The sequence below is a fragment of the Podarcis tiliguerta genome (genome assembly GCF_965153285.1).
Source record: "Podarcis tiliguerta genome assembly, chromosome: 6".
NCBI classification, from domain to species: domain Eukaryota; kingdom Metazoa; phylum Chordata; class Lepidosauria; order Squamata; family Lacertidae; genus Podarcis; species Podarcis tiliguerta.
The window spans coordinates 67,933,189-67,955,437 of record NC_139539.1 but is presented as its reverse complement, the minus strand read 5'-3'; the positions used below and the strand labels follow the sequence as shown (position 1 = coordinate 67,955,437).

Below are 22,249 nucleotides of genomic sequence, written 5' to 3'. Positions count from 1 at the left end.
AGCTGAGCTCACGGGTAGAAATCTGTTTTGTACTAATAGAAAGGGAATCATTTTATTTGTTAAAAAAATAATAACATGTCTCTGGTACTGAGGAGTCCCACACAATGGCATGGGGATTCCAGGTGTACTTCAATAAACCCTGAGTTATCTAAACGAGGGTGTGATGCAACATCTAGGGAGGCCTCAAAGTACTCATGTAGGCAATGTTAGCATTCTGAACAGGGCTTGGCCAATGCGGCGCCCCCAGGCACCCATGGGCCCACAGAGGTCTTCCCTGGCACCCATAGGATCCCACTCCTGTGCTGAAATTAGGCTTGAAGGAAGCATTCTGCTGTCACCAAAAGAAGAGGTTGCAGTGTGTGCTTGGTTGTGGCGTGTATGTGATGCCCCTGGCATTTTCTCCAGTTTGCAAAAGTGGCCACAGACCCCAAAAAAGGTTGGCAACCTCCGATTTTGAGGGTTAGATGAGAATGACCAGACCCTGCATGGGCCTTAGCCCTTGCTGGTCCCCCAAACATCTGCAAACCTGCCGGAGCAACTTATTCCACAATACCGATGTAGAAGAGGTATGTTGCGAATGCAAACAAGTAGCTGAAAAATAATGGAATCCTAACCTGTCCGTTTATACAGCCTCCTGCAATGATGTTGGGATTGCTTGGGGAGAACTGAAAGCAGTAGATATCTTCAGGGCACTCCAGCATCAGCTAGAAAACATAAATATCCAGGGAGGAATATATCAGATCTGAGGACAGCCTTATGCTGAAATTATTGGTTCTGTTCTTTAAACACCTCAGAAACATCCAAGCCCTCCTTTAAATACCTGGGGGTGAATTGGGTCTGCGAAGCTCCAAAAGAGAATTGGTGCTTTCCACAAGAGCAGTCGGCCAGAGTTGTTCACCCGCTCCTCGTAAGACAGTCGCTCCGTTACTGCCACTGCGATAATCCCTGATTGAAGACAAATGTCGTTTCACCTTTTGCAAGGGTAAAACTTTGCGTCCGTTTAATGTGGTCCATGCCCACACTCAACCACGCTGTCAGAAATTGCGGCAAGAATTGTCCAGGGGTGTTTTAGAAGAGGTACAAATCCTAAAAGCTAATCATCACCTTCACTTCTTGATGGCAGTGAATTCCACAAGCGTTACGTGAAGAGATGTTTTGGCTGTCCTCAGCCTTTTGCTCATCAAGTTTCTGGGCCACCTAATGCGATGGTGGGGGTGGCAGTGAAGAAACAACTCTCTTATCTGCTCTGCCCACAGTCTTCTAGTTGTTACAGGCACTGCTTTATATTCTGCCTCCTAAGTGGAGCACTTCTGCTCAGGGCTCTCGCCTGCCTGCAACAGGAGTCTTAAAGTAGCATGGGTTGCTGGTGCCCGGGGCCGTGTGGAAGGCGGGTTGCGAAGGGGGGAAACGGATGCGAGTACGCATGCACGTTCAACGGCCTAACAGTGTCTGCATCACCTAAGAGGTTGCAGCCTCAGGGATGAGAAAAGGAAGTCGTTCCATTGTTTGTAGAGCTCTCTTCCTGGTTTGCATGGAGAAGCCATTTTCAACAGAAGCCCACACCTGTATTGAGGCAGTGCCAGGTGTTGAAATTTTGCACCCCTAACAATTTTGGGCCTGGGGCAAGCACCCCGTGGGCCCCCCATGCCATGTCACTGGTGTTAACGTGCAGCTTGACTCTTAAGAGACTGCAATAACACCCGTTTCACTTTCATTTCTGTTACAGCTTGCCTAGTTTGCTAAAACGGGGGCAGCCAATGTGGTGCAGTCCAGATGTGTTGGATTCCAACTCCCAGCATCCCTAGCCATTGACTGCTGGATGGGGCTTATGGGAGAGTTGAGGTCCAACAGGATCTGAAGGACACCACGTTGACTACCCTTGTGCTAGCACGTTACAAAAGATTTCCTCATCTCATTTTCCTTCGTGCTGCTGATTTGTTCAGTGAAAGGGCCAGTGGAACGGGCACAGTGGCTAATCTTTAAACCCAAGACTTCAGAACAACCCTCACAAAGTTTCTGCCCACAAACCGAACACTCTGCAAACTTTACCATAAATGGTTGGGTGCCAGCAGACGCAGCTCACGGTCCGGTCCTTGAGGTAATGCAGGTCTGTGAATGACTGGTACTCCTTGAGGGTAACGTCGGACTTGCCCGCAAAGCCACTTTCGTCTTCCGCAAGGGCTTTCCAGTCGTCAAAGAAGGCATTCAGGATCTCATTCTGCTGCAGTGCTATTTCAACTCTGGAACGGGGACATTTTTGTTTTGTTTTGTTTTTAATAAAAAAATTCAGATACTGCATCTCAAATCGTGGTATAGCGTAGATTTGTTATTTTGGGGAAGATGCGCTTTTAATTTTTAAAAATAGTGTCACTAGCAATAAATGATTGTGTGCCATGGCTTCTTTATTTGATACTGTAGACCAGTGTTTCCCAAACTTGGGCCTCCAGCTGTTTTCGGGCTGCAATTCTCATCATCCCTGACCACTGGTCTTGCTAACTAGGGATGATGGGAGCTGTGGTCCAAAAAAGCTGGAGACCTCCCAGTAAGTTTGGGAAACATTGGACCAGAACTATTATACAGATTTTAGGCACACGTTTGAGAGGAAGACATTTTCTACATGACACCAGGAGCTGCTCAAGATGCTGGAGATAAAAAATATGTCCAGGTGCTTTATAGAGTGGTCATGTGCCCTCCTTTACAGAGGACAGTTCTCTGTTTGAAGGACTGTCTGGTTTAAAGATTAAGAACCCTAAAGAGGGAAAGCAGAAGTCTTCGAGATCAACAGTTTTATATATAATTTCTTAGGCTGAGTATTCCTCAAGTCACCCTGTCCTCATACTTTATGACTGCAAGAAACCTTGCCTGCGTCTCCATACAGAACTTTCAGTGGACCTTGATACTTCACCTTAAAGCCACAGAGACAATGAAGTCTTTCAGGTCTTCCGATGACAAATACTTTTCTTTTTCTTCATCTGAAAAGTCCCTTGGAAAATACTGCGTTGTTGCATTCTTGGGGTAGGTCCTAAGGCGAGTGAAAACACACTGTTCAGAAAAATTGGGGAGGGAAAAGGAAAATCCCAAACAATGAAGGCAGGATTGATGAAACTTCAGAGAGTGTTTCCTCCTTTAGCCAGATTTGTGTATGTCACTCATTTCCCAGTGTTCCCACATTCCTGCTCCACAGCACCATCAGTTATTGATGGGAGATGAGAAAACACACTGGTAAGTCTGGCTAAAGCAGCTGTAGGCAGCCTCTCTGACCTGTGGGCCTAACTAGGCCTACGCTTGAAGGCATATAAGACATCATTTGTGGGGTAGGCAAAGTCATGCTTGGACCTGTCAAACCTGGCCCACCGGTGACAGCGGAGAGAAGGATTTCACGCGCCTCCTCCATGAGAAGTCCGGAGGGCGGCAACACAAGAGCAGGCCTTTTCTGTGGTGGCTGCCCACTTGTGGAATGCTCTCCCCAGGGAGGCTTGCCTGGTGCCCTCATTAACTATCTTTAGGCGCCAGGCAAAAACGTTGCTCTATAACTAGGCCTTTGGCTGATTAACATTCTATGGCCTTTTGAATGTGTTGGGGGGCGGTATTGGTTTGTTTTTGTTTTGTTATGTATTTTGTTATGTATTTTGTAGTTTTATGTTGTGAACCGCTCTGTGATCTTTGGGTGAAGAGTGGTATACAAATTTAATAAATAATGAATAATAGTAGTAGTAAAAAATATGAGGAGTGGAGAAGAACTTTTTTTTTTTTGCATCAGCCCCATCTAATATCGTACCTAGTCCCATCCTCACAAAAGACAATGTAGCTGTTTGTTAGGAAGTGATGTTTGAAGCACATAATCTCAGGGAATAGTCAGAAGACATTCCTGGGAAGGATCTAAAGTTGCGTAATATAGCAACCACACCATACCTTTAAAGTGCTATTATACCACATTACCAGTAATGGATTCCACCCCCAAAAAGAAATCCTGAGAAATACAGTTTGCTAAAGATGCTGAGAGTTGTTAGGAAAACCCTCACAGAGCTACAGTCCCGAGCACCTTTAACAAACTACGGTTCCCATGATTCATGGCGGGTGGGGAGGAGCCATGACTATTAAAGTGCTATGCTAGTGCTATAACAGTATGTTGTGGTTAGCAATCCTTGTTAAAGCTAAGCAGGTATAAGTCTGATCAGTAACTGGATGGGCGGCCAAGTAGGAAGCCCTTGTACGTTGCCTTGAACCGCATCAGGCAAGAAAGGCAGGATGTAATTAAAAATAAATAATCTGAAATGGCGCACTCTGCTTCATACCGCTCTGCTTGAAAGTAAATTTTAAAAAGTGAAAAGTGCCCGATTCTAGATTTCCCTCCATTCAGATAACGAAAAAAAATAACATGGCCCAAAATTAATGGGGGCATTGTTTCTTTTTAACAATTATTTAAAATGGTAGAGAGAGAGAGAGGGAGAGAGAGTCTTATACTTACCATTTTGTTTGAGTTCCTGTTTCTTCTACTATCGGGACAACCTGAGTGCCAACATTTTTCTCAAGCTGCCGAATGGTAAAGTTCTTATCAAAATAACTCGTACATTCCACGTAGCCGTGTTTCGGGTCAGCCGAAGCGTTTCTGTTGTGAAATTTAACCCGAGCCCCAAATTCTCTCTGCCGCCGAGAAATCTTATATTTAACCTGAAATTTCAGCCAAAATATTTCTCAGTGGAAACTCTTGTTTTTATACGTTTGACTGTGCATTCTCTTGAGGGTATGGCACACAGCCATAAAATAGAGAATAACAGACCTTTAAGACCTCTTACAGGACCTGCGTTTGATCTGATTTTACGACCATTTTTCAACATGCTCATCATTCCCCCATGGGAAGAAACAACTGAACTCTTGGGACGTGCTTGTTATGAGACCAGTTTGTTGGTGCAGTAGTCTCAAGTATTCTCACCAAACCTTCTCATCCACATCCAGAGGTCCTCTTCTGTGGAGTATTTCACAGGTTACCACCTCATTTTCTCTGCTTAAAATCCACACTTTGGCCAAGGCTAGCAAAGATTCTGTAAGAGTTAGGTTTTTGTTTTTCTAGATGCTTTCTGAATCCACTATCTACTCAGGCTTTGAAATCTGAAAGATTTCTAGTCAAAATTGGGCAATCCAGGATCCTACAGTTTATTGCTTTTAAAAATATAGTATATTTAAGACTGTTATTTAAAGTAGACAGTCGTACCTTGGCTCTCAAATGTCTTGGCTCCCGAACGATCGAAACCCGGAAGTGTTCCGGTTTTCGAACCTTCTTTTGGAAGCTGAACGTCCGACGGGGCTTTCGCAGCTTCCGATTGGCTGCAGGAGCTTCCTGCAGTCAATCAGAAGCCGCGCTTTGGTTTCCAAACGTTTTGGAAGTCGAGGAGACTTCCAGAACGGATTCCATTCGACTTCCAAGGTACGACTGTATAAGACACTGTTAGGAAGACTGACCTTTGTCGTTCTTTCCTTAACCGATTCTTCTTCAATTTCTTTTTCACTTCCAAGCGAGACCCAAGGTTTCCACACAGGAGGCTTGTACACATATTCTTCTGGGGTGCCCTCTTTCACCTCCCCTTCCTCTTCCTCTGGCTCCGGAGGCTATCAGGAAAAATATTTGCAAAGGTGTCAATACAAAGTGTATCAATATGATACAAATAGAGATAAATGCAGTATTTTTATTTTTAAAAATGCCTTACATGTAAAATGCTTTCCTTGGCCTCTTCAGTCGCAATAAGATAAAATATTTGCCCATATTTTAATTCCCTGTCAAAGACTACCAGAAGTTCTTCCCCAGGATATTCCTGTGTGAATACAAACAGTTGAAAAGTTTTAAGCAGTTTTAAACGATTTTTACATCCAACTATAACTGACAGTTGAAGGAGCTGGATAGGTTTAAGCTAGGGAAAAAGGAGACCAAGGAGATATGATAGCTATCTTCAAATATCTCAAGGGCTGTCACATGGCAGAGGGAACAAGCTGGTTTTCTCCTGCTCTGGGGGGTTAGGGCTCAAACCAATGGATTCAAGTTACAAGAAAGGAGATTCCGATGAAACATCAGGAAAAACTTTCTGAGAGTAAGAGGTATTCAACAGTGGAACGGCCCAGTACATTCTCCAAACGATAATCTCTCCTGTCAAAACTAGGCATGCTTTAATGGATATTAAACGGCTGAATCCTTACAAGACTTGAATTTTATTTTAATTTTATTATTATGGTCACTGACCAGTTCCGGCTCACTTACAATATCAGGAAAATCATAAAACACAACAGGAATACATTGAATTGCAATTGGGTATAACAGAGACAATTCAGATATAGCAGCAGTTTAAAATATATATTAAATCTTGATCACTAAAATTGTCATTTAAAACCTTAATCATTTTGGTACAGTGGAACGGCCTCCCTCATGAGGTTGTGGACTCTCCTTCCTTGGAGGTTTTTAAGCAGAGGTTGGATTGCCATGTGTCATAGATGCTTTAGTTTAGATTCCTGCATTGCAAGGGGTTGGACTGGATGACCCTTGGGGTCCCGTCCAATTCTACGATTCTATGACATCACTTTAATACTGATGGATTGGAGGGTTCTCCGCTTACGTTTTTGGTCTAGCACTAACTGCTTCAGAGGAGAAAGCTCCCTTAAGCTTCTTCCTCAATGTATCCTCCTTCTTCCCATTACGTTCTAGAATGCCCTCTGCCTGCCAATCCAACTGATTTCTTTCTAGATCACAACTGCTCATCCCGCACCATATACTAGGGGTCATTTCTGGGGCCTATAGGTACATTTACAAACCAGAGAAACTGTTGTGGGCAACACATACACCACAATCCGTGTTAATGTTGGGCCCTCCTTTTGTGAACCTCATGCCTCCATCACAGCCACTTCTAAGCTTGTGCTCAAAAGGACTTTGTTTGCCAGGAGGAGGAGTAACAAATCTTAAGTGAAATGAAGTTAGGCGATCAGTTTACCAAGTTCCAGCACAACCCCCGGTATACAACATGCCCTGACAGGGTAACTCACTAAGATAATTTTTTTGAAAGGATGGAAGTCAGAAACTGCAGCTCTTGCTTTCATGTCATCGATGATGTCCTCTCTCTTCAAAAGTTTGTAAGGGTTTTCCGCCGTGACATCGACGTCAGCACGGCAATTAAATATCTCCTGAGTTTTCTCAGTGAGGACCAAGGGGAAGATTTCCGGGTGGCCTGAAAGAGTAAAGAACAATATAGAAACACCTCTTCTTAAAAGGCTCGCTGTATTTCAAGTACCAATTTGTCCCACACACTCTAGAATTCTTCAACAAGTATAACTAGATACTTTTAGTACCCTTACAAGTGTTAGTGAAATTAAACGAGATTCCCACCCCCTCAGAGCAATACCCTTTTACTTCTTTTGCCATATACTCTTTCCATACTTGATGTAAGGTAAAGGTAAAGGTACCCCTGCCCGTACGGGCCAGTCTTGCCAGACTCTAGGGTTGTGCGCTCATCTCACTCTATAGGCCGGGAGCCAGCGCTGTCCGCAGACACTTCCAGGTCACGTGGCCAGCATGACAAGCTGCATCTGGCGAGCCAGCGCAGCACACGGAACGCCGTTTACCTTCCCGTTGGTAAGCGGTCCCTATTTATCTACTTGCACCCGGGGGTGCTTTCGAACTGCTAGGTTGGCAGGCGCTGGGACCAAACAACGGGAGCGCACCCCGCCGCGGGGATTCGAACCGCCGACCATGCGATCGGCAAGTCCTAGGTGCTGAGGTTTTACCCACAGCGCCGTACGCTACCCTAAAACGAAGTCCCTTTATTGCAGTTAACGAGGCAACCACCGTGGATATATTATGGATGGAAAAGAGCTCAGTGTCTCAGGGTGAAGGAATTTATGTCCGTGAAGATGTCAAGGACAGGCTTTTTAATTTTTTGGCATTTACGAAGCTGAATGAAATATAAATTTGGGAATATTGATAAGCTTTACGTACACATGCTTTGGGGGGAAAGTCTTCACTCACTTAATCCTTTTTTTTTTTTTGAACTGACAAAACGCTAAATCCTATTTTAATCCGGCTCATCCAGAAATCTAAATCCCTCAGCAAACGTCTCTCACTTAATATGTTACATTTCATAAACCCTACATTTATCCCTTAAGCCCTGTCATTTCTGGTCCTCTACTGCACCTGCTCAACTGCAGCTATTCATTAAAACCTACAAAAGGAGGAGAGAGATGTCTGGCGCTTTCGTAAATTTGGCACCAGGAGCCCCAAGAGAAATCGGCTTGGAGATATTTTCGCTTGAGGCAGAACGTACCCACAAGCCCACTGAGGGCCACACAAATGGCCAGAAACCTTCTGCAAGTGGAGTAGGCAAAAATGGTGGGCTCTATAGATGGACAGATGGACATTATCCCACCATTCCTCCAAGGAGTTCATGGTTCTCCCCTCCCCATGTTATCCTCACTACAACCATGTAGGGTAGTTTAGGCTGAGAAAAATTGACTATCCCAAGGTCGCCCTGCTGAGCTGCATGATGAAGCGGGAATTTGAACCAGAGCCTCTGAGATCCCAGCCCAGCCATTGCACTGCACGTACCAAATGTTTTATGAGATACAGTGGTACCTCGGGTTACAGACGCCTCAAGTCACAGACGCTTCAGGTTACAGACTCCGCTAACCCAGAAATAGTACCTCGGGTTAAGAACTTTGCTTCAGGATGAGAACAGAAATTGCGTGGCTGCGGCAGCGGGAGGCCCCATTAGCTAAACTGGTACCTCAGGTTAAGAACAGTTTCAGGTTAAGAACGGACCTCCAGAACGAATTAAGTTCTTAACCCGAGGTACCACTGTACACTGTATTCTACTTAGCACTTATGAATCCCAGCTAATGATTTGCTCCTCTTTCCTACAACTTCTCAAACGGACATGCGTTCTGTGTTATTTTCCCCATAGCTAAAAGGCAGAAGATGCAGCTTCTGAAGAGAAATATTTCTTTTTTCCTTTCACAGCTAGTCTTATGGCCTTAAGACTCTATGTCTGCTGCATATTCTTCAAAAACTGTTTTTTCCGTGTTGAACTTACCCATGCTTGCCATCGATAAATCCACTTCTTCATCTTTTTTTGCTGAAATGAGATAAAGTGGGGTCTTAGCATAAGAACATCAAGAAGAGCCCTGCTGAAGAAGACCAAGGGCAAATGCTTCCCAAGTATTCTCTGGAACCAAAGGCATGAACAACCCACTCACACCATTGTCTTCTCCAGTATCTTTTATTCAGAGGTCACACTGTATTACACTATCTGAGTTTGCTTGAGTTGCTCTGAGTTTGCTTGTTTTCCTTTTCTCTCCCCATCCCTTTTTTCCCTCATGACTTTTAGACTGTAAGCCTGTGGGCACGATCTCATGTTTCTGACCTGTGTACAGTACATTTTTTAGGCGCTTTAAAATAAAAAAGGTATAATTCTGTTTCCACCTGGAGGTTTCATAAAATGATGAAGACTAGTATACCCCATGAATTTGTTGAATTCCATTTCAAAGCCTCCTTTCGTCAATCAATTTCAGTGGGTGAGCTCTAGCCTGGGGGCTGCGGCTGCTAAAATCTCTTCCATTCGCAACTTTATAAACCTTTCTCATGCTCCCCACAAAATATTTTTCCCTGAGTTAAAAGGCCCCCAAACACTTTAAAGTTGCACTTTGATCATTTTGGTTGTTCTTTTTCATAGTCAGGAGCTTCCTGCAGCCAATCGGAAGCCGCGCCTTGGTTGTCAAACATTTTTGGAAGTCGAAATGACTTCCGGAACCGATTCCGTTCGACAACCATGAAAAGATCACAGAGAAATGTTGTTGGGCATACCGTCACACGTATTGTTGCCTGGCATCCAAATTCCCAATAAATTACTTTCTTTAGTTCCACAGTTCAGCAGTATTATACTTACCAGCACTTCTTTGCTTCCCTTTGGGTGAGCCTTTTGGCGATCCTTTGGGCGACTTTTTAGGTTTCGGCGATCCTTTAGCTTTAGGTTTCTTCGCTGAACCAGGAGCAGAACGTGGTACGGGAGTGTCTGCACTTTCAGCCATTTTGAAAGATTTCTGCCTGGAAAACAGGTGGCACATCAATGTGGATAATGAGGCGGAATTCAGGGGGGTGGCTTAAAAACTCATTCATAACATGATAGTTACATCCCATTAGTTGCGTGACAGTGCTGGCTGAGACCGATGGGAGTTGAAGTCCAAAACAGCAGAATGGAACCAGGTTGGCAAAAGGTTGCCTTTTGTGCTACTGAGGCAGAACGATGTTTGCTTCAGTTTAGCCCAAGTAATTTTGCTGCTCCAAGCAGTAAAATCCAAAAACCTGCACCCCAAAATTCCTTGCAAAGGAGCCTGAACTCAAGGCTGGATGAGGGCCAATAAACTGACTCTGAGGTTTCCAAGTGTGCATTTGATGGAGTCATTCTCCCCCTGAAAGTGAAGGTTCATAGTCTGTGGGGTGCTCCTGGCTCCACCTCTATCGCTAGAGGCCCAGACTACTCACCACTGTCATCCATGTGCTGGTCCCCTCCAGACTGGTTTACTGCAATGCACTCTTTGTGGGGCTGCCCTTGAGGTTGGTTTGGAAGCTTCAGCTGATGCAAAATGCAGTGGTTTGACTCCTCACTGGGGCGGGACATTGCCAACATGTCACCCCACTGTCAAAAGACTTGCACTGGTTGCCAATTAGCTGCCAGGTTAAGCTGAAGATACTGCTTTGGTGAACAAAGTCCTATACAGCTTAGGACCAGAATAGCTGATCACTGTGATCAACAGGCTAGGGCTTCCTACAGATGCCATCTTAACAGCAGGTCGGCTCTGCATAAGAAATTAATGCTGTGTAATCCCTCCCCCTTCCCTGAAAGGCACCATCTTTGTTTTCTTTTGGCACCTACTGAATACCTTCCTCTTCCAACAAGCCTTCCTGCCTCCCTCTGATTTTTCCAAGTCTGAATCTGTATTGAAATTGCTTTTCAGATTTGCCACTCTAGGCTAGTTTTGGAGGAAGGGTGGTGTACAACTGTAATATACCCTCTGATAATTCTCTGATGAAAACAGGAATATCCTATTCCATAACAACAAACAACAACAACAAGTTTTATTATTTATACCCTGTCCATCAGAGGCCTGGCTTGCCCCAGCCACTTTGGGTGACTTCCAACATATATAAAAACATAACAAAACATTAAACTGTTTTTTTTAAAAAAAACAACAACAACAAAACCCTTCCCTATACAGGGCTGCTTTCAGATGTCTTCTAAAGGCCGTATTAGTTACTTATCTCCTTGGCTTGCAGGGGTTGCATAATAATAATAGTAATAATAATAATAATAATAATAACAACAACAACAACAAAGTACAGAGGATGCTCCTTGGGTTGAGCATAGCTGTGCGCTATTTGACCTTGCAAGGTTGCTTAGGGCAAATCTATTAGGTTACATGCTGTTTCATTAACACTCCCGAGACAATCAACACACCTAAATGTGACGCCGGGTTGGACTAAATAGCTGACTGCATAGTCCTTTACAACTCAAGTGATTCTACGATGATAAGACAGGGGTCTAGGCAAGGGGCTGCTAAAGTCGTCAAGCTGGTTGAATAGAAATCATAGCTCTGCTAAAGCAGCCGGTTCTGTTCTTAAGAACAAAGCATTAATGAATCGCTTATACAGAAAAGATGAATGGAGGAAGATTTTTAAAAAGTGTATGGGGGGGAATAACTCCAGCACCATCATGTGGAAATGATGTGCATAACAGGACACGAAATAGCAGCTTCATAATTTGAGTCACTGTTTTTATTTATTTTTCAAAGTGTCACCGTGTTTAACCCAATGCTATACCAGAAACCGAATTCTAACAAAGCGGATGACAAAAGAGATGGGAAACATAGGATGCAATCCAACCCAAGTTAACTGCTAAGCCTGATGTCACATGGAGAGATTTGAGCAAATGCTCGCTTCTTTCCCGGTGTGACTTTCAGGTCACTTTCTGGACACTTTGCCATGTGTCCAGAATTTCCTAGACATAGGTGGTACTCAGCCCCAGAAACAGTCAAAATTGCTGAAATGCCCAGGAAAACTCAGACAAACTTTGCCAAAGAAAGCTCAACAACTTTTGTGTCCAGATTTTCTCTTTTTGAAAGATGGCAACCATACATCCAGGGTCCGGAAAAATCACAAAGGATGACCCAAGCATCAAGTTGGTGGCTAGGGAAGCTCTGTCAATCGCCACTTTACAGGGAACTGGAATAACCACAGATTGGAACATGTGATTTGCTTCTCTCTCAAGTAATCCAAACAGTCTAGTCACATGAACAAAGACAACACTGGCGTTTCTGAGATTAATCACAGAGCTAATTTTAGAAAAGCGGTTTACAAGGCAAGGCAGAAAGTTCCTAAAAACAGCGACTTATCAAACTGATTGCCCTAAAGCTATGGTGTATTGTTTTTGTTGACTTGTTAAAAAAAATGCATGTAACTCTGATCCTTCTTTTTGAGTGCTGAAACTTTGGAAAGTGGAAAGAGAATACCAGATATCAAGAATGAGTGAGAGGAGCTCATTAATACAGCATCAGTAGCTAATGGCTACAATCAATAATGTTGGATGGCTGGGCAGACAGTGTTAAGAAATAGCCAGAGCTATGTAAAGTAGGGCAAAATAGAAACTGCATGATCGTACGAACCACACCCCAAAAGCTCAAATACAGACATAGCCTTCTAGAAGCGTGATGATTTTGGTCCATGGTGGAAGGCACAAAGGAGCATCTTCACAGGGTTATATGTGAACCCTCAACCATCAGGACCTATTTTAAGTGCTAGAACTTCTGCCCTGTAATATGCGAAATAATCATAATAGCTTTGTGCATGTTAAATAACTCCCCTAGCTCAGTAACCACAGCCAGACATGACACAACCAAGATTACAGAAGAACATCTAGATCTGAGGGTGTGGTTTATGAAAAGGTCCTGCCACAATCTTTTTACTCTGAGTCAATAGAAGGAACAGCTCTTTAAACTCCTCCTGCACTCTTTGACATGAGTGCTGTGGAGCAGAAATATAAAATTAATGCAGTTCACTTGAGGTGGAAAAAAATCCCAATAGATTGTGACAAAGGCTCCTAAGGGCCTCTGCTGTTTCCCTACAACCTTTATTTAGGTAGACAATGTTTGGTCTTTTGGAACCGCAGCTCAAAAATATAATTATATTTTGCTCAACACCCCCCCCCCCCCCGGTTTGGGCTAATTAAAAACACTTTTCCATGAAACTGTCATCTGAGCAAAAGGTAACTGTTAAGTGTTTTAGCTCGGGTGTTTGTAGTTGTGTATTTAGCCAACCTAAATATTGAGTCATGAAATAATGTTTAGAACTGACAGTGCATTAGTAGAACTACAGGCGGCTGTTAACTTTGTATCTAAGTATTTTGTATTAACTTAAAAGTAACAAAAACAGAGAAGTATGTTCTTCCAATTATCTAATGGGCTGAAATAGTTAGCGTTATGAAACTAAACTACCATGTTGCTAGGTGCTCAAGGGGAGGAAAGTTAATTAGTTATCAGCAAAGACATGGATGATGTCTGTACCAAGAAGGAAGAACGATTAATCGGTGACCAGATTGAACTATTTAAACATCACGTTTATGTGCAGTACCCATTAAAGACTGTAATTTATTTCATTATGAAAGAACTGAATCATCAGAATACACAGGTGTAAAACATGAAGTTCTTTTTAACAAATGTGCTTGACATCTCAGTCCTTGAAGATCCATGCTTCTGTCAGAAAACAAACTGCCTCATATTTTTACAGCTAAAGTCTGAAAAGATATACGTAATATCTGAGTACTGAAGTGATCTACTATCTGAGTGTTTTAATTTTAACCTTGAAATTTGTACAGCAGCCACATAATATATTTCTATGACTCTGGTATTTTTTTCCTGAAAGCCCTTGATTTCTAAAAACCCAGTTGGTGAATCCAGGTAATGGGAAATGAAGGTATGAATGGGGTATGAATGGAGAGAAACTCAACCATTTCAGTGAGCGCATCATGAATGGAAGAGGAGAGAGAGAGAGCCGTCAAAAACTGGGGTAAAGAGAGTCAGTGTAATGTAAAGATGTGTTGGGCCAGATCCGGAGAGACCAGGTTTCAACCAGGGTGACTTTGGGCCAGCCACAGTCTCTCAGCCTGGCCTACCTCACAAGGTTGCTATGGGGATAATCTCTACAGAAGCGGAAAACTACAAAATAAGACAGGTGTCCTTTAACTAGCCAGCCAGCTCCTCCAATGAGCTTCCTGCGAAGACAACTGTTGTGCACTTGGTCCTAGGAAGGCCTTGCTGCTAATATACTTAAGGTAATAACAGTACTCAAGTCAGGTTAATCATTTCAATATTTTGCATCATGTGGAATGGAATCCTGTATCATTTGAAAATGAAAGTGGGGGATCTTCACCATGGTCTGTATGAAAGAGGGTTTAGTACTAAATATCAGAGGCTGCAGACCATGGTCATATCATTTTAGGCTGCAGTTCTTTACACAACCGCACACAGGAATCCTGCAGGTGATAATCATTTTACATGTTTGTTACTGAATGGATTTACATTGTGCACTGGACTGCTGTGCTACTTTGTGCCTTTGCAACAGGAAATATGCTCAGAATATCACTGCCAGACAAGCAGCAGCATGTGATGAAATACACTGCGATCCACATAAGTTTGGGTCACCATACTTTTGTTAATCTTTAAAGCACCACAAGTTTCTATGGTTTGTTTTGCTGCAGCAAAATATCACTAACCCTCTGGAAGTAATCTGCTTGTACATTTTTTCAGATTTACCCAGAAACAAATTTAAGCAGCTTTCACTACAGATCTATGTTTTATAGATGCCATGTGGGGTAGAGAATAGTAAGGGTTTTTGAGTGCACATTGAAACAATTTTTATTTTTTTTAATATTCTTTAGTTCTCTTTTTAAAAAACTTTGCCTTCTGTCTCTTTGAAACATCTTTGCTCCATACGACAGGCATATGTCACATGCAAAATTAATGCTTGAGAAACCTTCATATCTCTCCCAACCAGTCACTCTGACTGAGAAAACATCAACCAGTTTTTCTGGGCCACTATCAAGCTATATCTCCTGACGTATTACTGATCCTGCAACCATAATGTGTGATTTAATTATTTATTTTCCCCTCCCTTCCTTTCTTTAGGATCAGTTTTGTGCAGTGCTAGAAAAAGAGGTGTGCCAAAACTCAACATGAATGCTTCCACTGTTCTCTTATAATGGCAATGGTGCCCACTTGAGAGGTGCTGGAACTGAGTTGCAGTGAAAAAAAGCCCTGGTTTTGTGTAATATTCCTCAGTGTCAGGGGCGGGGGAAACTTGTGTGACCTTCCAGAAGTCATTGGACACCAACTCCCATCAGTCCCAGTCAGCATGACCAATGGCGAGGGATAACTGAAGTTGCAGTTCAGCAACATTTGGAGAGGAACTGGGTCCCCAAACCTGCCCTATGCAGATTACCACTTTTCTTGACTCTGTAATTCCCCTACCCTGACACATGTGTTGAAAATGGTCACTTCACTTGCAGGTGCAGCTGATTAGTAAACTCCCTGTTTGACTGTGCTGCCATTGTAGTCAATAAGCCTCCACAGTAGCCTCTTCCCAGTCAGTAGCTCTGGAAAAGCCTTCACCAGATGAATGAAGCATCTCCGGCTCTTGTCACAACTACACCATACATTTAAAAAGCATGCCCTCACCCAGAGGATTCTGGGAACGGCAGCTCTGTGAGTGTGGTAAATTGCACTTCCCAGCATCCCCTGGAGGGAAGTAATGTGCTTTAAACCATGTGGATGTGGCCTCTGCAGGGTTTCCCAAACCCCAAAACTTGGGTTTCCAGCTGTTTTTAGACTACAGTTCCCATCAACCCTGACCACAGCTCCTGCTAGCTAGGAATGATGGGAATTGTAGTCCAACAGCAGCCAGAGACCCAAGTTTGGGAAACCCTGAATCAAGCATTTCTGTTTCTTCCACCTCCTTAAGCCAGAGGGAAGTAGCACAGTGTAGGTCGGAGTTCACATAAACAGATGCCAAGCTAAACTCGAAGTATAATTATGGGCTAGCTGAGTGTTTAGATCTGGGCAGGACGAGAGCATGCCATCAGTTCCCCATCTATGCAGTGGGTGCAATCAGGGTTTTTCCCCCCCGCAGCTGGGACTCACCGGTGGGCGCCATTGCCATTATAAGAGAACAAGGGAGGCGTTCATGAGGAGTTCCAGCACCTCTTTTTCCTAGAAAAATAGCACTGGGTGCAAGAGTATATTCAGACTGGTGACTAGGCATGCACAGCACGGCTGAAGGTGCATTTCTAGGGAATTAGATGAGAAGGCAATGAAACGAAAGCCTTTGAAGGAATATCACGGATAAAGAATTAGGGCATGTTTGCACACTCCGGCTGCAACCTGCAAGCTCCCGGTCAGCGACCTAGCTGGCTCCACGGGCGACTTGGGGTGCCCCAACGCAGCTGCCCCCCCGCCCGAAGTTGCACTGTCCCCGCTCCTTACCTGCTTTGCAGCGTCCCCCACCCTCCGTCCGCTTCCCAATCTGAATGCCGCCTTCCTACAGCAGGTGTCGTTCAGTTGCTATGATCAACAGTTGCTATTAAAGACTGGCAGTTGCGAGAGCCAATAAGCATTCGACGGGCTTAACCCGCCCCTCCTGGAGGAAAGAGCCATTGGACGCTTCTACAAACGACGCTGGGAAACATCGAGAGGACTACAACTCCCAGCATGCACTTGCTTTGGGCATCTCGCAGCCGTCGGTGGAAAGAGGAGGGGGAATTGTAGTTTTCTTTTGGGGTGCGATTCATTGGCGCTCGTTGTTGGCGCTTCCTTTGAAGTACCAAACGTCCACTTTTCAGCTTGCAGTTCTTTTTTTTTTTTCCTTTCCTTGAAGCGTTTGTATTTTATTTCCAATTTTAATTCGAAAGATAAAACGTGCTGAGCCATTGGGAAAGCCAGAGAAGGCGGCTGGATCACTGCAGCAAAATATGCCTTCGCGTCTGTGGCTGACTTGCTCATCTAATAACTTTCAAGAGCTTAATTATACTTGAGTGTTATTTGGATTACATCTGCGGAGATGCAGTCAAAGGGAGCTATTCAGAGTAGCTCTACCCTAGCAAGAGATTGCTCCCTATAATTGTTACTTTGTGACCGAAAAGGAGATTTCATTAAAGATTCAGGAACTAAACTTGCATGCAGTTTTCTTTCCTGAATTTGGGAGGGAGAGAGAACGAGGAACGACTGACACGATTGCTGTTACATAAAATGTTTTCACAAAGACTGTACATCTTTTTAAAAAACCACGTATCTCCATACATCTTTATAACACCAATGTATTTCCAGAGACTTTTAAATAACAAAAATAATTCCCAAGGTGCCCAGGTTGATACTTATTTCGGGTTATATTTCAAATCTTATCATTTGGTCACCATCTTTTAAAACGGTGGCTATGACGAATAAAATGAATAAATCTCGACATCTTGGTACCAGTGAGACTGATCTTGAATTTCTAAATTGATTGTAATGGGTAATGTGATAACCTATAGCTCAAAAAAAAAAAAGGGGGGGGGGAGAGAAAGATTTACAATCATTAAAAGTTTCCCTAAAGCTATACTGCATTGATACACTAATTACGAAGAAATGGTAATGCCAATACAGACTGTATAGAGAGCCTTTCCTTCACTATTCAATAACACTAACCATATCCAAATTTCCTGGGTAGAGAGCAAGAACTACAGGAAGTTTTGTGTACTTATCCATCTTGTGCTTAATTTCTAAACTACGAAATGTAGAGGTTTCAGTCCTCTTGAAATCACACTTTCTGCCCTGTGGAATTCTTGTCCCAATCCCCTGGATTCCTCTGGGATTTTAATAATTATGAGGTGGAACTATACTGTGCATTATGAGCTTAACAATAAATCTGGCCATGGTGGGACACCAGCTGTAGGTGAGATAACTAAAGCTGAATAGAGGTCATAAGAATCATTGTGTGTAGAAGAAGAAGAGTTTGGATTGGATATCCTGCTTTATCACTACCCGAAGGAGTCTCAAAGCGGCTAACATTCTCCTTTCCCTTCCTCCCCCACAACAAACACTCTGTGAGGTGAGTGGGGCTGAGAGACTTCAAAGAAGTGTGATTAGCCCAAGGTTACTCAGCAGCTGCATGTGGAGGAGTGGAGACGTGAACCCGGTTCACCAGATTACAAGACTACCACTCTTAACCACTACACTGCACTGGCTCTCACACTGTACATGAGGAGACAGGATTTGGATGCTCCCAAGTTTGCTACTTTGGAGTGCTTCTGGGTCTGCAGGTGTGCCTGGAAGTAGCTCAGATGGCAGTGATGGCCAAATATGCATTCCATAGCCCGTATCCTATGAGAAAAGTGCAAGTGTGTAATGCTATCCAGTCATAATCTAAAACCTGGAGTTTATGTGGCCATAAACTAGAGGCTTGACTGCTTTAATGCAGAACACAAGGGGATGCCCTTGATAACTTGATATGGAATTTCCGTAGCTATAATATGTTTCATTCGCAGAACTGCAGAGTTGGAAGGGAGCCTGAGAATCGTCTGACTCTAGTCCAGTCCCCTGCAATGCAGGAATATGCAGTTGTCCCATATGGGCATTGAACCTGCAACCCTGGCGTTATTAGCACCACTCTCTAACCAACCGAGCTATCCAGGCAGGTTAATGGCCTGCCACCTCACCCAGACATGTCACAGGGGACACTATGCCTTTGTTCCAGCATCTGACCACCTATAACCCCCTGGGCAGAAGGGGCAGATCTTGGTCTATTAGGCACTATGTATACCACAGATACTGCCTTCCCTCATTTCTTCTACCACAAGTGTCCTTATGACATCAGTACAACAAGTTCAAACAGCAAAAGGGATTTAGAAAGTTATTTTTAACTGAACAATCATTGTGGCACTCCCTTCTCCCAGAGGTCTATTATTAAAGTACTGACTCTCAATACTTGCTGGAAGTACCTTTTAATTAGTCTACAATAGTAAATGCAGCTCACATTCTGCAAGGATGGGTGTATTCCTAGGATGCTATAAATTTCCTCTCTCCCACCCATCTGTGCAGCTGAACAGAACTGCAGCACCTCTCCAGTCTATATTACCTGTTTTTCTGCGTTCTGTTGGAATGGTGGCAACATTCAAGAAAAAACATATTTAAGCCTTAAAATTGATTTCTTTCTTTTTGAATTGGCTTTGCTAATGAAACTCATCCATCTGTGTATCAAATTTATTTAATAACTACCTCTATTAAAGACATTAATGCTGCATTTAATTATATATGTTCAATATATTGATTGTGTGCATATTAAATATATTCCAAACACTTGAATTTACAGCGTGGAAATGTAATTCGCTGTGCGGCTTGCACATTCTGTGCCAAAGAACCCTTGGTATGAAAATTGGACTGCCCTGGACTGTACCCTCTGGGTGGGAGAAAAATAATAATAACCTCACGCTGCCTTTGTCCATAAGATAAGAGCTAGATCCGCTGCAGGCAGCAATCTAGCTGTACTAGCAGCTCAAGCCAGGGGTGCCAACTTGAATCACATATTATGGGGCCCAGGAAAACCCCACTTCACATAATCAATCGCAAGATGTGGCACACACACACACCATCTGAATGGCAATGCCCATTAACTTTGGGGGACCCAGGCCCTTCAAATATTTTAATGTGTTTGTGTGTGTGTGTGTGTGTGTGTGTGTGCCAACCAGGGCCAGATTTAGGTTTGACGAGGCCCTAAGCTAGTGAAGGTAATGGGGCCCTTTATATGTCCAGCTGTCCTTTGTCAACAACAAATTGTTGCTGTTTTTTGTGTTGAATATATGCTATATGGTAATTTATGGCCCTAATAGGTATCTAAAGCCATTTGCACATGCAGAATGTAGGCACCCTATATATAGAAATGAGCAAACCAGTAATATTTTAGGGAGCAGGCTAGCAGGCGGGGCCCATTGCTTACATCATAGAAGCCTTGTTGCTGTTTAGTCATTTAGTCCTGTCCGACTCTTCGTGAACCCATGGATCAGAGCACACCAGGTACTCCTGTCTCCTACTGCCTCCTGCAGCTTGGTCAAACTCATGTTGGTAGCTTCGAGAACACTGTCCAACCATCTTGTTATAGCTTTAACTATACAGACCTTTGTCGGCAAGGTGATGTCTCTGCTTTTTAAGATGCTATCTAGGTTTGTCATCACTTTTCTCCCAAGAAGCAGGTGTCTTTTAATTTTGTGACTGCTGTCACCATCTGCAGTGATCATGGAACCCAAGAAAGTAAAATCTCTCACTGTCTCCATTTCTTCTCCTTCTATTTGCCAGGAGGTGATAGGACCAGTGGCCATGATCTCAGTTTTTTTGATGTTGGGCTTCAGACCATATTTTGCGCTCTCTTCTTTCACCCTCATTAAAAGGTTATTTAATTCCTCCTCAGTTTCTGCCATCAAGGTTGTGTCATCTGCATATCTGAGGTTGTTGATATTTCTTCTGGCAATCTTAATTCCAGTTTGGGATTCATCCAGCCCAGCCTTTCACATGATGAATTATGCATATAAGTTAAATAAGCAGGGAGACAATATGCAGCCTTGTCGTACTCCTTTCCCAATTTTGAACCAATCAGTTACTCCATATCCAGTTCTAACTGTAGCTTCTTGTCCCACATAGAGATTTCTCAGGAGACAGATGAGGTGATCAGGCACTCCCATTTCTTTAAGAACTTGCCATAGTTTGCTGTGGTCGACACAGTCAAAAGCTTTTGTGTAGTCAATGAAGCAGAAGTAGATGTTTTTCGGGAACTCTCTGGCTTTCTCCATAATCCAGCACATGTTTGCAGTTTGGTCTGTGGTTCCTCTGCCCCTTCGAAATCCAGCTTGCACTTCTGGGAGTTCTTGGTTCACATACTGCTTAAGCCTGCCTTGTAGAATTTTAAGCATAACCTTGCTAGTGTGTGAAATGAGCGCAATTGTGCCGTAGTTGGAGCATTCTTTGGCATTGTCCTTTTTTGGGATTGGGATGTAAACTGATCTTCTCCAATCCTCTGGCCACTGCTGAGTTTTCCAAACTTGCTGGCATATTGAGTGTAGCACCTTAACAGCATCATCTTTTAAAATTTTAAATAGTTCAGCTGGAATATCATCACTTCCACTGGCCTTGTTAGCAGTGGTTTCTAAGGCCCGTTTGACTTCACTCTCCAGGATGTCTGGCTCAAGGTCAGCAACCCCACTACCTGGGGTGTACGAGACATCCATATCTTTCTGGTGTAATTCCTCTGTGTATTCTTGCCATCTCTTCTTGAAGCATCTGTAACCTGAAGTGTCTGTAACCCAAGGTACCACTGTACTGTGATGTTAAATGGTCTGCCTTGGATTCGTATCAAGATCATTCTTTCATTTTTGAGATTGCATCCCAGTACAGCTTTTGCCACTCTTTTGTTGACTATGAGGGCCACTCCATTTCTTTTGCGGGTTTCTTGCCCACAGTAGTAGATATGATGGTCATCCGAACTGAATTCGCCCATTCCCGTCCATTTTAGTTCACTGATGCCCAGGATGTCAATATTTATTCTTGCCATCTCATTTTTGACCACATCCAGCTTACCAAGGTTCATGGTTCTTACATTCCAGGTTCCCATGCAATATTTTTCTGTACAGCATTGGACTTTCCTTTCGCTTCCAGGCATATCTGCAACTGAGCGACCTTTCGGCTTTGGCCCAGCTGCTTCATCAGCTCTGAATCTACTTGTCCTCCACTCTTTCTCAGTAGCATGTTGGACACCTTCTGACCAGAGAGGCTCACCTTCCTGTGTTGTAACTCTTATATGCCTGTTGTCTTTGTCCATGGAGTTTTCTTGGCAGGGATACTGGAGTGGCTTGCCAGTTCCTGCTCCAGGTGGATCAAGTTTGGTCAAAATTCTCCACTATGACCTGTTCCGTCTTGGGTGGCCCTGCATGGCATAGCTCATAGCTTCTCTGAGTTATTCAAGCCCCTTCGCCCCGCCTCTGAAGGAGTCATAGGAGCCTACACAACACATAACACTTGGAAATGTACATCCAGTTTTTTCCCTTAATTTTTTTTGGTTATACGTAAATTTCTCACTGGGCAATGCCCATCAACTTTGGGGGACCCAGGGCCATCAAATATTTTAGTGTGTGTGTGTGTGTGTGTGTGTGTC

The 22,249-nt window shown here is 43.5% G+C and overlaps 1 protein-coding gene across 6 annotated transcripts in view; it reads right to left on the bottom strand.

The window, feature by feature from the left end:
• Positions 1–22,249, bottom strand: part of DNAI3 (dynein axonemal intermediate chain 3) — a 65,514-nt gene that overhangs the window by 15,551 nt on the left and 27,714 nt on the right. For 3 of the 6 annotated variants that reach the window (XM_083444852.1, XM_083444851.1, XM_083444850.1), the window contains 10 exons: positions 9,918–10,075; positions 9,066–9,107; positions 7,027–7,208; positions 5,706–5,810; positions 5,461–5,607; positions 4,469–4,671; positions 2,906–3,022; positions 2,050–2,240; positions 821–945; positions 615–704 (listed from right to left, as the gene is read on the bottom strand). In XM_083444852.1, coding sequence (XP_083300978.1) covers positions 615–704; positions 821–945; positions 2,050–2,240; positions 2,906–3,022; positions 4,469–4,671; positions 5,461–5,607; positions 5,706–5,810; positions 7,027–7,208; positions 9,066–9,107; positions 9,918–10,059 — 1,344 coding nt within the window. In that variant the 5' untranslated portion in view covers positions 10,060–10,075. Of the gene's footprint in view, positions 1–614; positions 705–820; positions 946–2,049; positions 2,241–2,905; positions 3,023–4,468; positions 4,672–5,460; positions 5,608–5,705; positions 5,811–7,026; positions 7,209–9,065; positions 9,108–9,917; positions 10,076–16,560; positions 16,668–22,249 lie in introns of those variants that run through there. The other 3 variants (XR_014512317.1, XM_083444848.1, XM_083444849.1) reach the window with 2 other exon arrangements.